Raw genomic sequence first — 13,473 nt, forward strand, 5'->3', positions numbered from 1 at the left:
CAAGGAGCCCTAGTTCCTTTTGTTAGAGAATGGTATTAGAAACCAAGATATGGGACTCCTGGGTGGCTCAGTAGGTTAAGCATCTGCCTTCGGCTCAGGTCATGATTCCAGGGTCCTGAGATTGAGCCCCGCATCGGGCTCTCTGCTCCGCAGGGAATCTGCTTCCCTTCCTTTCTCTGCCTGCCTCTCTGCCTACTTGTGATCTCTATCAAATAAATTAAAAAAAAAAAATCTTAAACTTTGTTCTTTAAAAAAAAAAAGAAAGAAAGAAAGAAAGAAACCAAGATCTGGGTGCTTCCTGGGCTTGTTGCTACTGGGATGTGGTAGCTTCTAGGCCTTATCAGCCCGCGGAGTAGGGAACTATATGTTTGTGTACTAACTTGTGTATATACATATCTACAAATATTTCTACATATAATATCTGTATTTATATTAAGTTAAACATGAGTTCATACTGATGATTCCAATTCTAATCTATTACTATATGGATCATTTCAACCTTCTCCCTCCATTTGTTTGTAACCTTTGATTCCCAGTGAGAAACTTGGTCCGTTCCCACCATCTACTATCTATTTTATAGTGGTTTCAGAATTGTTAACCTCCTTTCAACTGGAATATATGCTTATTATACTTCTTCTTGCCTTTAAAGACCCCAACTCATTTTCAAATTTACTTTAATTAGTATCTTTTTCCCAATTACTTTTTATTTCCTGAATTTAGCATGTGCTTTCACACTTCTTTGTCTTTAATTGTGCCAGTCCCTCTGCCTGAGACACCCTGGTTTTTGTCCTTATCCTTTGAAATATTGCCACTCATTCTTCTAGACCCAGCACAGATTTTTGCCTGTACCAGGAAACTTTCCCTGGCCACTGCAAATAGACTCTTCAGTCACTCATTCCTCTGTGCTCTGATAGTACCTTATATCCAGTCACTCATTCCTCTGTGCTCTGATAGTACCTTATATCCACCTCTACCACATGTGTGTCAGGACTATTTGCATTTCATTTTGCTTCACTTGATGGTACGTTTCTTGAAGGCGGAAACCAAATGGATTTGTCCCTGGATTCCCAGGACTTAACACTATTGTGTTATATATTGTATGTTAGAAATCCTCTTGGATGAAAAATAACAGAAAATCTAACCATGGTTAAAATATTTAAGGATTTTTCTTACCTACAAAGAAGTCCAGAGGAAGGTGGTAACTCACATTGGTTTACCTGTTCATTGGTGCCATCAAGAATCAGACCCCTTGGGGTGCCTGGGTGGCTTAGTGGGTTAGCCGCTGCCTTCGGCTCAGGTCATGATCTCAGGGTCCTGGGATCGAGCCCCACATCGGGCTCTCTGCTCAGCAGGGAGCCTGCTTCCTCCTCTCTCTCTGCCTGCCTCTCTGCCTGCTTGTCATCTCTCTCTGTCAAATAAATAAAATCTTTAAAAAAAAAAAAAGAATCAGACCCCTTTCCTTCTCTGCACGCTGCAGAGGAGGAACACTTCCCTCCTATGTGCACTGCATCCTGAGCTTAGATGCATTGCATCTAAGTTCAGGAAAGAGGTAGGGTGAGTTTGTGCCAGGAAGCTATACTCTGGTCCCTTTCCCTCCATAGGAAAGAAAGAATTTAGCCCCTTGGCAGACTTTTTTCATCCAGAACTTGGTACCATGTCTCCTCTAACTGCAAGAGAAATTAGAAAGCTGAGTTTTTAGGAAGACTAATCTTTTGAATGAGAACAAGATGTTGGAATAATCACAGATGCTCCAAGTAGTCACAAGACTGCAAGGAAATCAGGGATCTGTTTCCTATTGGTTAAAGGACCTGAGGATTGACAGAGGACCAGTCCAAGAAGTCTCTTCAAGACAAGAGGGAAAAAAATGAATGATCCCAGTGCTCCCACTGTGTGGAGTACCTCACCATTACAGGTTCATCTGTTGAGGAATCTAACATACTCTGGCCACCCACTCTAAAATCTTAGAGAATTCTGTATTGCTCTGGAAACTTTCAGCTTGTCTTCTCATTTAGAAATCGTATTGTTCCTATTAACTTTACTTTTTGTTCTTTGGCCCCTTTTCTAAGTACCATGCCTCCTATGCTTTTGCAGTCAAAATGTTTCCTGACAGCCCATGGTAAGTTTGCCTTGCTTTTTTGCAAGTTGTAACTAGTTGTAACTAGTAACATAACTTCTACTACCTAAATTCTATGTTCTTTTGAAATTAAGGAGTTATAGTCATTTGGATACCTTTATTCACTGTATTTCAGATTTTTTATATCTAACAACTATTTATGATTTGAATTTTTAAATAATGTTCCATTTTATAACAGGGCAGCCTTATTGACACATTAGTCCAAAACATGGCTGGGTAAACCCTGTGTACAGGTACAAGTACCTCCTGCCATCTGGTAGGATAGGGACCTTTGTAATGAACAGGAAAACAGAAATCTCGTTAAGGGACAAACTACATTAATCTCATCCTTGTACATTTTTTTACTAGAATTTATAAGGACTGATAGCACATAAAGTATATATGTAACTTAGTACCCTTTCTCAGCCCACCAAATCTGATTAATGCCTCTAGAAATTAAACAGTGCATGCAAACTTGAAATGCCGGGTGGATGAGTTAAAATAGATTTCATTCTGATCCAGCATCATGATTTTGGAAACAGCTTCCAGAGTAATTTGAATGGTATGGATTGAGGCAGCTTTGAGATGGAGTGACATGAAATCCATTAAAGAAATAACTTGTGAATCCCAGTAGCTTCTAGTAAGTACCTGGTGTGGCCACCTTTAAGGGTGGTCATGGTGAGCAAACACTGAGCATGAGCTTTCCATTTTGAAGCTGCAGAGTGACTGATGTCATAGTGTGATCAAAGTGCTCTGTAAATACTTACTGTAATTATTGTTGTTGTTCTGTTCTTGCTAATAGCCTTATTTATACCCTGAAATTATAATCATCCAAACAAAGATGAAAACAAGATGTATGAGTTTTCTGAGCTGTTTGCCTCACAGATGGTCACCCTTGGAGTTCTCCAAAATTGCTAGGGTTAATTGAAGCTTCAGTCTTCACTGCAGTGTAGTTGATACTTAAGTGTTTCTTACCTGTAGTCTCTCACTATCCAAAAACAGTACAACAATAGCACTTTAATTTGCTCTCATTAATGCTAGCCTCTCAGGTAATGTTAGTGCAGTTTTATCTAGATGATGTTTGTTCCTCTGAATGAAACCTTTGTACCAGCTACCCAGCTGAGAAGAAAAGCTAAACAGTTACAAAGAGAAAAATACAAATGTCTCACTAATTTATTTATTTAAAAGATGTTCAGAACCCAGGAAACATCAAAGGGGAGTTAACTTTTAAATGGAGGGCAGGCATTTAGTGTGTGATTAACAGTGGTTTCTTTCCCTGAGATTTCACTGAGCTGAGACAACTGGGAATCATTCTTGGGGAGCCTAACAAATAGTCTTTGCTCAGAGCCAGCTGACTGCTCCAAGGATAATTGTTATAGACTCACACAAACAGCAGTACTGTTTGCTCTAGTTCTTTGGTGCTCTTCTAGCAGTATTGAGATGTAAAAAGGCAGTTATAGGATCAAGCTTAGATAGAAAGAAGTAAGTCCTTCTTTGCCTCTACTCCTCAGCTGTGTAAAAGTAGAAGACCAGTATTCAAATGTTCCATTATTTAGGTGATGCAACAGCGCTTTGTCTGTATCTTGAGTTTGGAATACTGGAAAAAGAATAACTATGCTTTCCTAAATCTGGGCACTAGTGTCTCCCATTGGCATTGCTTCCTATTTAATTAAGGCCCAAGAGAAGAAACGGAACTGCAAAAGATGAAGGGGGTAAGGAGGGAGAAGGAATTCTGGGTCTCCTTAAATTAGTTACAACAAATTAACAACTTCAGTAAAGACTGGAGAATCAGGGTGCCTAGGTGGCTCAGTGGGTTAAGCCGCTGCCTTCGGCTCAGGTCATGATCTCAGGGTCCTGGGATCGAGTCCCGCATCGGGCTCTCTGCTCAGCGGAGAGCCTGCTTCCCTTCCTCTCTCTGCCTGCCTCTCTGCCCACTTGTGATCTCTGTCAAATAAATAAATAAAATCTTAAAAAAAAAAAAAAAAGACTGGAGAATCAGTGCTGTGATCCTTCTAGCATGTATGGTGTACAAAAGTAGAAAGCAAATGGGTGAACTGTATGTATGTGAATAGCAAAGATGTAAAAAAACAGAATAAGGAAACAGAGTCTGGACTCTCCAGTTAGACTGACTGGGTTCAAATTGAAGTGTCATCAGTTATGGATTGGGTGACCTTAAACATGTTCTTTTATGTCATCCTGTATGGACTTTTCCTCCATAATGTGAGTATAAAAGCAGTACCCCTTGATAGGAAAATAGAGGTTAAATAAGATAATACATGTAGGGGTGCCTGGGTGGCTCAGTCAGTTTAGCAGTTGCCTTCAGCTCAGGTTATGATCCCAGGGTCCTGGGACTGAGTCCCACGTCGGGCGCTCTGCTAGGCAGGAACCTGCTTCTCCCTCTTCCTCTGCCTGCAATTCTCCCTGCTTGTGCTCTCTCTTTCTGTCAAATAAATAAATAAAATATATATTTTTTTTAAGATAATACATGTAGAAAAAAAAAGAAACAAGATGGGATTGGGAGGGAGACAAACCATAAGAGACTCTTAATCTCACAAAACAGAGGTTTGCAGGGAGTAAGGGGGTAGGGGGAAGGTGGTTGGGTTATGGACATTGGAGAGGATATGTGCTGTGGTGAGTGCTGTGAAGTGTGTAAGCCTGACGATTCACAGACTTGAACCCCTGGGGCTAATAATAATACATTATATGTTAAATATATATATATATATATATACACATACACACACACACACATATATACATACATACATATACACACACACACATATATATGTAATACCTGTAAAGTACTTAGAATAGGGCCTTCAGGGGCACCTCAGTGGCTCAGTCCTTTAAGAATCGGACTCTTGATTTCAGCTCAGGTCATGATCTCAGAGTTGTGAGATCCAGCCCCATGTGGTGCTCCACACTGAGCATGAAGCCTGCTTAGGACTCTCTATCTCCCTCTCACCCTGCATGCATGTCCCCTCCTCCTCACGCACTCTCTCTCTCTTCTTTCTCTCTCTCAAAAAAAAAAAAAAAAAGAAAGAAAGAAAAAAGAAATAGGGCCTCACACATGGCAAATATTTGACTCTTTAATTAATTGAGATTTACATGAAAGATAAACTGGGATTGGGCATTTATTCCTTAAAGACTTTTTCAATTTTCAGAATTTAGTATGGAGTATTTCCTTCAATTTAAATTATCCTTTTTATTTAAAAAAGTACTTAAAACTATTATTCTACAAAAATTAAATTCACAATTACTTAAACACTTTTTCATGTTTGTAACATGAAATATCCTTGTACATTACATATTCTGGTAGAATATGGTATAGTTTGTTGGTATGTAAGACAGGTGAATCATTGTGAAAAGGGATCCATTTTTAGTAGAAAGCAAATCATCTAGCCAAAATTTGGAGGTAGGACAGAGATCTCTTCCTCATATGTCAACCTATACCAAGGCGGCTGCTTTTGCTACACACAATGTGGTAGCAATGATGAGTTCAGAAAAGTGGTATAAAAATTGTCTTCTCCTTGGCTTGTCATACTGTATGTGGAACCTGAGTCATTTTGTGTATTTGTGCTTTTCCGTGTATTCTAATATAAGTGCACACTTAGCTATATCTAAGCTGGCAGGAAGTCTGTCAGCATTTCACGACATACTTCTGTATACTTATAGTATTGTTATTGATAATGAAATTCTGCCATTCTGATATTTGTATGAGCTTCAGTTCCTTTCTGAATCTGTTCCTTTGTGATTTCTCTAGCCAGTTAACTACTCATGACTGAGTCATGGCATTGAAATCTCAGAGGGCCTTTGCCCTAAAGCCATGCTCATTCTGTTTCATTTTGACCCTAAAGTCATGCTCATTCTGTTTCATTTTGACCTTGACAGGACTTGATAGGAAGAACCACTCTGGGATGGTGAGCTGCAGTTGGGAACCTATAGGCAAAGTAAGTAAAAGAAATACCATTTGATTGTATGGACTAGAATTGGATATGGCAGAATTAGTTTAAGCTAAGTTAAATGAAGGATGAGGACCTCAGAACTCTTCAGGTGCTTCCAACAGTACATAAAAACTTTCTGAACACCAAACAAGGATTTGCGGAGATTTTTGCTATCTTCATTTTGCTCTGCTCTGAACTGGAGGAACTCAAATTAAATATCAGCCTTAGCAGTGAGCACACTAAAACATGCCTAGAAAATTCTTACCTGTGTTTCTCACTTTTAGATAGCCTCAAGTTTTGTTTCTGACAAACACTTGATAATTTGAAACTATTACGAGAAACACTAAGTCTGTTAGAAAAACTGCATTGTAACTATCTGGCTAATATTCAGACCTTTATTTCATACAAGTATACTACTTACCCAGGTTATGTTGGCCTCATGAAACAGAATGATAAGTATTCTGTCCTCTATTTTCTGAAAGAGTCAGTGTAAGATTAGTGCTATTTCTTCCTTAAGTATTTGATATTCACTAGTGAAGCCATAGAGGCTTGTAGTTTTCTTTGTAGGCAGATTTTTTGTTTATTTGGGGTTTGTTGTGGTAAAATATATGTAAGATTTACCACTTTTATCTTTTGCAAATATACAATCCAGTGGCATTAAGTATATTCACATTGTTGTGTAAGTATCACAACTATCTATCTCTAAGACTTCTTATTTTCCCCAACTGAAGTCCTATACCCATTAAACATTTAATTCTTTCGTGGCAACCTACTACCATTCTACTCTCTGCCTCTATGAATTTTTGACTACTCTAGGAAATTCATAGAGGAGGAATGATACAACATTTCTCCTTTTATGATAATTGGCTTATTTCACTTAGCATAATATCTTCAAGGCTCATCCATGGTACAGCATGTGTCAGAATTACCTTCTTTTTAAAGGCTAAATAATACTCCATTTTATGTATATGTCATTTTGCTTATCTGTTCATCTTTTGGTGGACACTCAGCTTGTTTCTATCATTTGTCAGTTGTGAATAATGTTGCTATAAACATGGTATACAAATATGTCTTCAAGTCCCTGTTTTCACTTGCTTTGGGTATATATCCAGAAGTAGAATTGCTGGATCGCATGGTAGTTTTATGTTTAATATTTTGAGGGATTGCTGTACTGTTTTCCACAGCATCTGCACCATTTTACATTCCATCCAGCAATGCACCAAGGTTCTGATTTCTCCACATCCTCACAAATACATTTTTTAAAAATAATAGCCATCCTAATGGGCATGATGTTTGTTTTGCTTTTAATTACAAATTTAATTTATTTAGTACATTTGGGGCTATTTAAATTTTTTTCTTGCACTGTTTTGGTAAGTAATTATTGGTAAATTGTGGTTTTGAAGGCATTTATCCCATCTATAAATGGAATAAAATTTTTCATAATACCTCCTTATTAGCTTTTCAATGTCTGTAGGGTCTGTGGTGATGTCCTCTCTTTTATTCCTGTTACTAGAAATCTGTGTTTTCTGAAATACAAGTGCTTGAGATCAGTCTTGCTGGAGGCTTACTAGTTTTATTAAAGAGTCAGCTTTGACTCTGATTTTTCCTGTTTTATCCACTTTCTGTTTCATTGATTTCTGCCTTTAGTTTCTGTTACTTCCTTCTCTCTACTTACTTTGCATCCTATTTACTGACTTTCTAGCTTTTTAAGATTGAAACTGGATCATTGGTTTGAGATCTCTCTTCCTTTCTAATAGAAACATTTAAAACTATCAATTTCCCTCTAACCATTGCTCCAGCTGCATCCCATAAATTTTAATATTTTAAGATTTCATTGTTATTTAGTTCAACATATTTTCTTTCTTTTTTTTTTTTTAAAGATTTTATTTATTTATTTGACAGAGAGAAATCACAAGTAGATGGAGAGGCAGGCAGAGAGAGAGAGGGAAGCAGGCTCCCTGCTGAGCAGAGAGCCCGATGCGGGACTCGATCCCAGGACCTTGAGATCATGACCTGAGCCGAAGGCAGCGGCTTAACCCACTGAGCCACCCAGGTGCCCCAACATATTTTCTAATTTACCTTAAGACTTACTAACTCATGTAAATCTGACATATAGGTTATTTAGAAGTGTGTTGCTTAGGGCACCTGGGTGCCTCAGTTGGTTGGGCATCTGCCTTTGACTTAGGTCATGATCCCAGGGTCCTGGGTTCCAGCCCTACATAGGGCTCTCTGCTCAGTGAAGAGCCTACTTCTCCCTCTCCTCCTTCTCTTGCTTTTTTTCGCTTTCTCTTTCTCTCTCAAATAAATAAATTATTTTTTTTAAGTGTGAAGCTTAATTTCTAAATATTTGGGAACTTTCTAGATATTATTATTTAAAGTTTGAATAAAAAAGCAAGAGCCAACATTATGCTCCTATAAGAGAAGCACTTTATGTATATTTTTTAAGAGAAGCACTTTAAATGTAAACATATAAATGCAGTTAAAATATATATATAATATATAAAACACTGCATAAGACATCTGGTCAGGTTATATTAATATCAGACAAAGTAGACTTGAAGAAAATAGGTATTACCAGAGATAAGGAGGAATATTTATTAATGAGTCAATTCATCAAAAATATTAACACTAGGGGGTGCCTAAGTGGCTCAATTGGTTAAGCGACTGCCTTTGACTCAGGTCATGTTCCTAGAGTCCTGGGATCGAGTCCCGCATCGGGCTCCCTGCTCTGCAGAGAGTCTGCTTCTCCCTCTGACTCTCCCCCATCTCATGCTCTCTGGCTTTCTCAAATAAATAAATAAATAAAATCTTTAGAAATATATATATTAACACTAAATATTGTTATGGCCAGAAAGCATACCCTATAGGATTTTAATACTGTGGAATATACTGAGACTTGTCTTACAGCCCTGCATGTGTGGTGTGCCTTGGCAAATGTTTCATGTTCACTTGAAAAAAATGGGCATTTGGCTATTACTAGATATAGTGTTCTTTCTGTATGTCATTTAGGTCAAGTTGATAATATTTAATTCTTCCATATCCTAATTGATTTTTTCTATTGTTTTCTTAATGTATTATTTATTACTGAGAGGGGGGTATTAAAGTCTCCAAGAATTACTGTGAATTTGCTAATTTCTCCTTTTAAAAAGTTCTGTCCAATTTTGCTTCATGTATTTTGAAGCTCTATTATTATGTACATGCACATTTAGGATTTTATGTCTTGACAGATTGGCTCATCATTACTAAATGTCCCCTTTTATCTCTGTAACAGTCTTTTTTTAAGTCTACTTTGTTATTAAATAACAAAAATTCAACTGGATAATTTTTTTTTTTTAAGATTTTACTTATTTGTTTGACAGAGTGCGAGACTGTGAGAGAGGAAACACAAGCAGGGGCAGTGGGAGAGGGAGAAGCAGACTTCCTGCTGAGCAGGGAGCTCCAGTAAGGGGGCTCAGGATCATGAACTGAGCTGAAGGCAGATGCTTAACAACTGAGCCACCCAGTCGCCCCTGAGTAAATTTTAAAGATTTAGTTGGCTTTATTAACCAGTTCACAAATTGGGCAGTATTCCTTCTAGCACGTAGAGAGGAGTTCCAAAGGACTGCAGAAAGGACAAGGTTTTTAAAGGTAAAGAGGGGCTGGAAACAAGGAAATTATTAGCAAAGAATCCATTTTTTTAGGCAACATTGCCCTCCTAAGGGAACTGAAGGGGTCTTCCAATTAAGTCCCTAGTGCACCAGGAAATTCTCATGTTGACTGGTAAAAGGTTACATTTCTGAGGGATTAAAACTGCAGTTATGTTAGGTATTAATTCTTGTTTTACTGACTTGGGGTCTTAACTAAGTGATGCCATTTGGGGCCTGTGGTTTTGTTTTTAACAGTATTAATATAGCTCCATTGGTTTTCTCATGCAGCGTTCAGATAGTATCTGTCTTTATTTTAATATATTTGTATTTTCGTATTTAAAGTGCTTCTCTTATAGACAGTTTATGGTTGGGTCTTGATTTTTCATACAAATTGATAATCTATGTCTTTTAATTGGACTCCATTCACATTTAATGTAATTATTAATATAGTTGGGCTTAAATATCTCATCCTAGTATTTGTTTTCTTACTGTTCTTTTTGGTTTTAGTTCCTCTGTGCCTCCTTTCCTGCCTTCTTTTGGGTGATTGGAATATTTTTAGCTACACTTATTTGTTTTATTTCAAATAAAAATACTGCTTCTTCATACAGTTTCATTAGGCAGATAATAATATCTTAGTTAAACTGCAATTCAAGTTAGGGTATGCCAAAAGAGTTCAGAGAGGGTAAAGGATAAAGAGAGTGGAACAATCTGGTGGCAGAAATCAACTTTCTCTACCAGAATTGTGTTTGGGGTTGACCCTGCCCATCTTTTCTTTTCCCATCACAAAATGGAACCAGGAACTAGTAGGCATTCAGCTAACATGATAGTCGTAACATTGCATTTGCCTCCACCAAAGAGCCTTCATTTAGCAGAGAAGGAAAAACAAACAAGAAACAGGAGATCTGCACCAGCTATTGAGTGTTTTGTTTCTTCTCACACACTTTTTGAATCATTGTTACTGGTGTAACTGGATTGCTGCCTATATACTGTCATACTTTCCTGTCACTGCCTTCTTCCACACTGTAAGGATCTTAGGAGCCACCCTGAAAATATGAATATTTTCATATAGTTTCCTTCTAATTAAATTTATGCCAGACAGTGGAGCGCCCGGCTGGCTCAGTGGGTTAAGTCCCTGCCTTTGGCTCAGGTCATGATCTCAGGGTCCTGGGATTGAGCCCCACATTGGGCTCTCTGCTCAGCGGGGAGCCTGCTTACGGTCACCACACTGCCTGCCTCTCTGCCTACTTGTAATCTCTTGTCAAATAAATAAATAAAATCTTTAAAGAAAAACAAAAACTAAATTTATATCAGACAGGTATCAGTTTTATATTATCAATCAAACAGTTAATTCACAAGCAACTTTAGAGGCTTGCAATTTAGTTGAGAAAACATAATTTTATTATGTATTTTTCTGTATTGTGTTTATTATATAAATGTATCATTTTTATATAATAAAAAAGACAAAGAGCAATGCAAGGCTGTGTGTGACTGTTACAGATAATAAATAAATGAGGTAAGGTGTTTTTGTAGTTAATTAGAAAAACAGCAGCCTATCAAGATTCTTGATCATTTCTAGTGAGAGAAACTCATATCTTCTTTTCCCCTTTCTCTTCTCTATATAGATAAATATAGATAAGTATCACATGATTATTTGAAGATTAAAATTTCATTTTGATTTGGCTTTTCTGGGTGGAAAACGTTTACCTCATTTTACACTTTTGAGCATCAATTGTCTCTCTTTCTAGGTATAATCAGTTTCCACTCTTAAGCATACAGATTTTATGAATAATATTCAGTGCAGAAAGAGCTCTAAAAATAATTGTGCAGGTAGGGTTTTGTTGTAGTCTTACGTGGAGCACAGGCAGGAGATAAGAACAAAGGCACATCAGAGGAAATGTAATGGTTGGCAGAGCATTTCATCTCATTTGCCTCCACCAAAGAGCTTGCATTTAGCAGAGAAAGAAAAACAAAACAAACAGGAGATCTGCACTAGCTATTGAGTGTTTTGTTTCTCATCACTGCTAGTTACATTTGAATGGAACCATTACACTCTTTTTGGTGTATAACTAAGCCCTTTTTTTCCTCCAAAAGGAAAATCTTGAATTTTGTGTTTGAAAACACAATGAGAAGTTTTTGACATTCTGCAGTTCATTTTGGAAATCACCATCTTAAAAGCCATTGCCTTTCAGTAAGTTGGTAAAGGATGTACAATACATGTCATTTTTACACAAAATAGTCCCTTAGATAGTCTCTAGTGTGTATAAGATATACACACCTTTTAGCAATCTGTTTTTACCAGGAAGCTTACAGCATTAGGCTCAATGTTGTGATGAACAATTGAATGGGGATGAAACGCTGAGCACTCTTACAATGGATTTTTATTTAAAAAAAAAAAAAAAAGGTAAGCTCTTCAGAGCTTCTTTTTGATACTTTTCCATAAAGATTGTAAGCCAACATATTTGTCAGTATATAATTAAGGCAACATTCTCTTTAAATGTTCAAGTTCTTCCAAAAATGGGGATGGACTTGACTAACCAACTGATGATTCTCCTCTTAAGCTAGGATTGTATGTTTTTTTGTACAGGGAAATCTGTTTTTACAAATGTATTACTAACTATTCTTACAAATTTATGTATACAGGGTTGTTAGAATTAAGAATCACTGGGAGTAGGGGTACCTGGGTGGCTCAGTCATTAAGTGTCTGCCTTTGGCTCAGGTCATGATCCCTGGGTCCTGGGATGGAGCCCCGCATTGGGCTCCCTGCTCAGCAGGAAGCCTGCTTCTCCCTCTTGCTCTCCCCTGGTTTGTGTTCCCTCTCTCAATATCTCTCTCTGTCAAATAAATAAATAAAATCTTTTTAAAAAATTGCTGGGATCATATTTTCAGTATTTACTTATTATTTGACTAAATTTCATACTATTCAGCTCAGCTCAGAGGAGATTTTGTAGGTTTGTTTTCTTATTCTGCTACTACTGTACTTGGGTTTTTGGTCTAGTGGTCATAAAATATTCCCAAGAAATATGTTCCCTTAGGATCCCCAAGCCAAAATAATAAAATCACTTAAATTAAACTTTTAATACACAAAATTCAGATTCTAGGCTGACATGCTTTGCCTGTGTGCTAAAAATTAAATGAACAAATACCAAACAAAGCAAAGCTGGCCAAGGCTGTGACTTTTGAAGAATGTCAGCCAATGGTACACACTCTAAATATTCTTTTTGCTTCTCTTGGCCTGAAAATACTTTAGGACAGAAGCTATCATGCCCACTTTTCATTTAAAAATATTTAGTTTTCGTGTCTTTTCTCGGGTTGTAAACCTTTTGGACCAGTTTTTGTCTATTAGATAAATAATACCCTGTATAATGCATACTGACTAATTAATCATTTGTAACTTCCCAGGTACTGATTACGATGAATGTGATTTGGAGAAATTCTGTTTCCTGTCTGAGGATAAAAAAGGTGCCACATAGATACCAAAGTGGTAATCACCCAATGGTCCCTCTGGGATCAAGGATTTTAACTGACCCAGCCAAAGTTTTTGAACACAACATGTGGTGAGTTACCTTTTGACATCTGATGTTATAGATAGATAGATAGATAGATGAAACATTGGTATATTTTCTTTTTTTCTTTCTTTCTTTTTTTAAGATTTTATTTATTGATTTTACTGAGAGAGAGTGAGATAGAAAGCCCGAGTGTGGGAAGGGGCAGAGGGAGGAGAAGCAGACTCTTTGCTAAGTAGGAAGCTTAATGTGGTGCTCGATCCCAGGTTTCTGGGATCGAGACC

At 37.4% G+C, this 13,473-nt stretch overlaps 1 protein-coding gene across 7 annotated transcripts in view; it reads left to right on the forward strand.

Annotated features, from left to right (window-relative positions):
- Positions 1-13,473, forward strand: part of METTL8 (methyltransferase 8, tRNA N3-cytidine) — an 85,742-nt gene that overhangs the window by 27,558 nt on the left and 44,711 nt on the right. For 4 of the 7 annotated variants that reach the window (XR_009351891.1, XM_059167053.1, XM_059167055.1 and 1 more), the window contains exons 2-3: positions 6,008-6,066; positions 13,086-13,240. The exons of 1 other annotated variant lie outside the window; for it this stretch is intronic. Coding sequence is in view for 4 of the 6 variants with exons in the window: in XM_059167053.1 (XP_059023036.1) it covers positions 6,034-6,066; positions 13,086-13,240 (188 nt within the window). In the remaining 2 variants the exon portion in view is untranslated. The remainder of the gene's footprint in view (positions 1-6,007; positions 6,067-13,085; positions 13,241-13,473) is intronic. 2 more of the 7 variants (XM_059167057.1, XM_059167056.1) reach the window with 2 other exon arrangements.

Source organism: Mustela lutreola, chromosome 3 (assembly GCF_030435805.1).
Source record: "Mustela lutreola isolate mMusLut2 chromosome 3, mMusLut2.pri, whole genome shotgun sequence".
NCBI lineage: Eukaryota > Metazoa > Chordata > Mammalia > Carnivora > Mustelidae > Mustela > Mustela lutreola.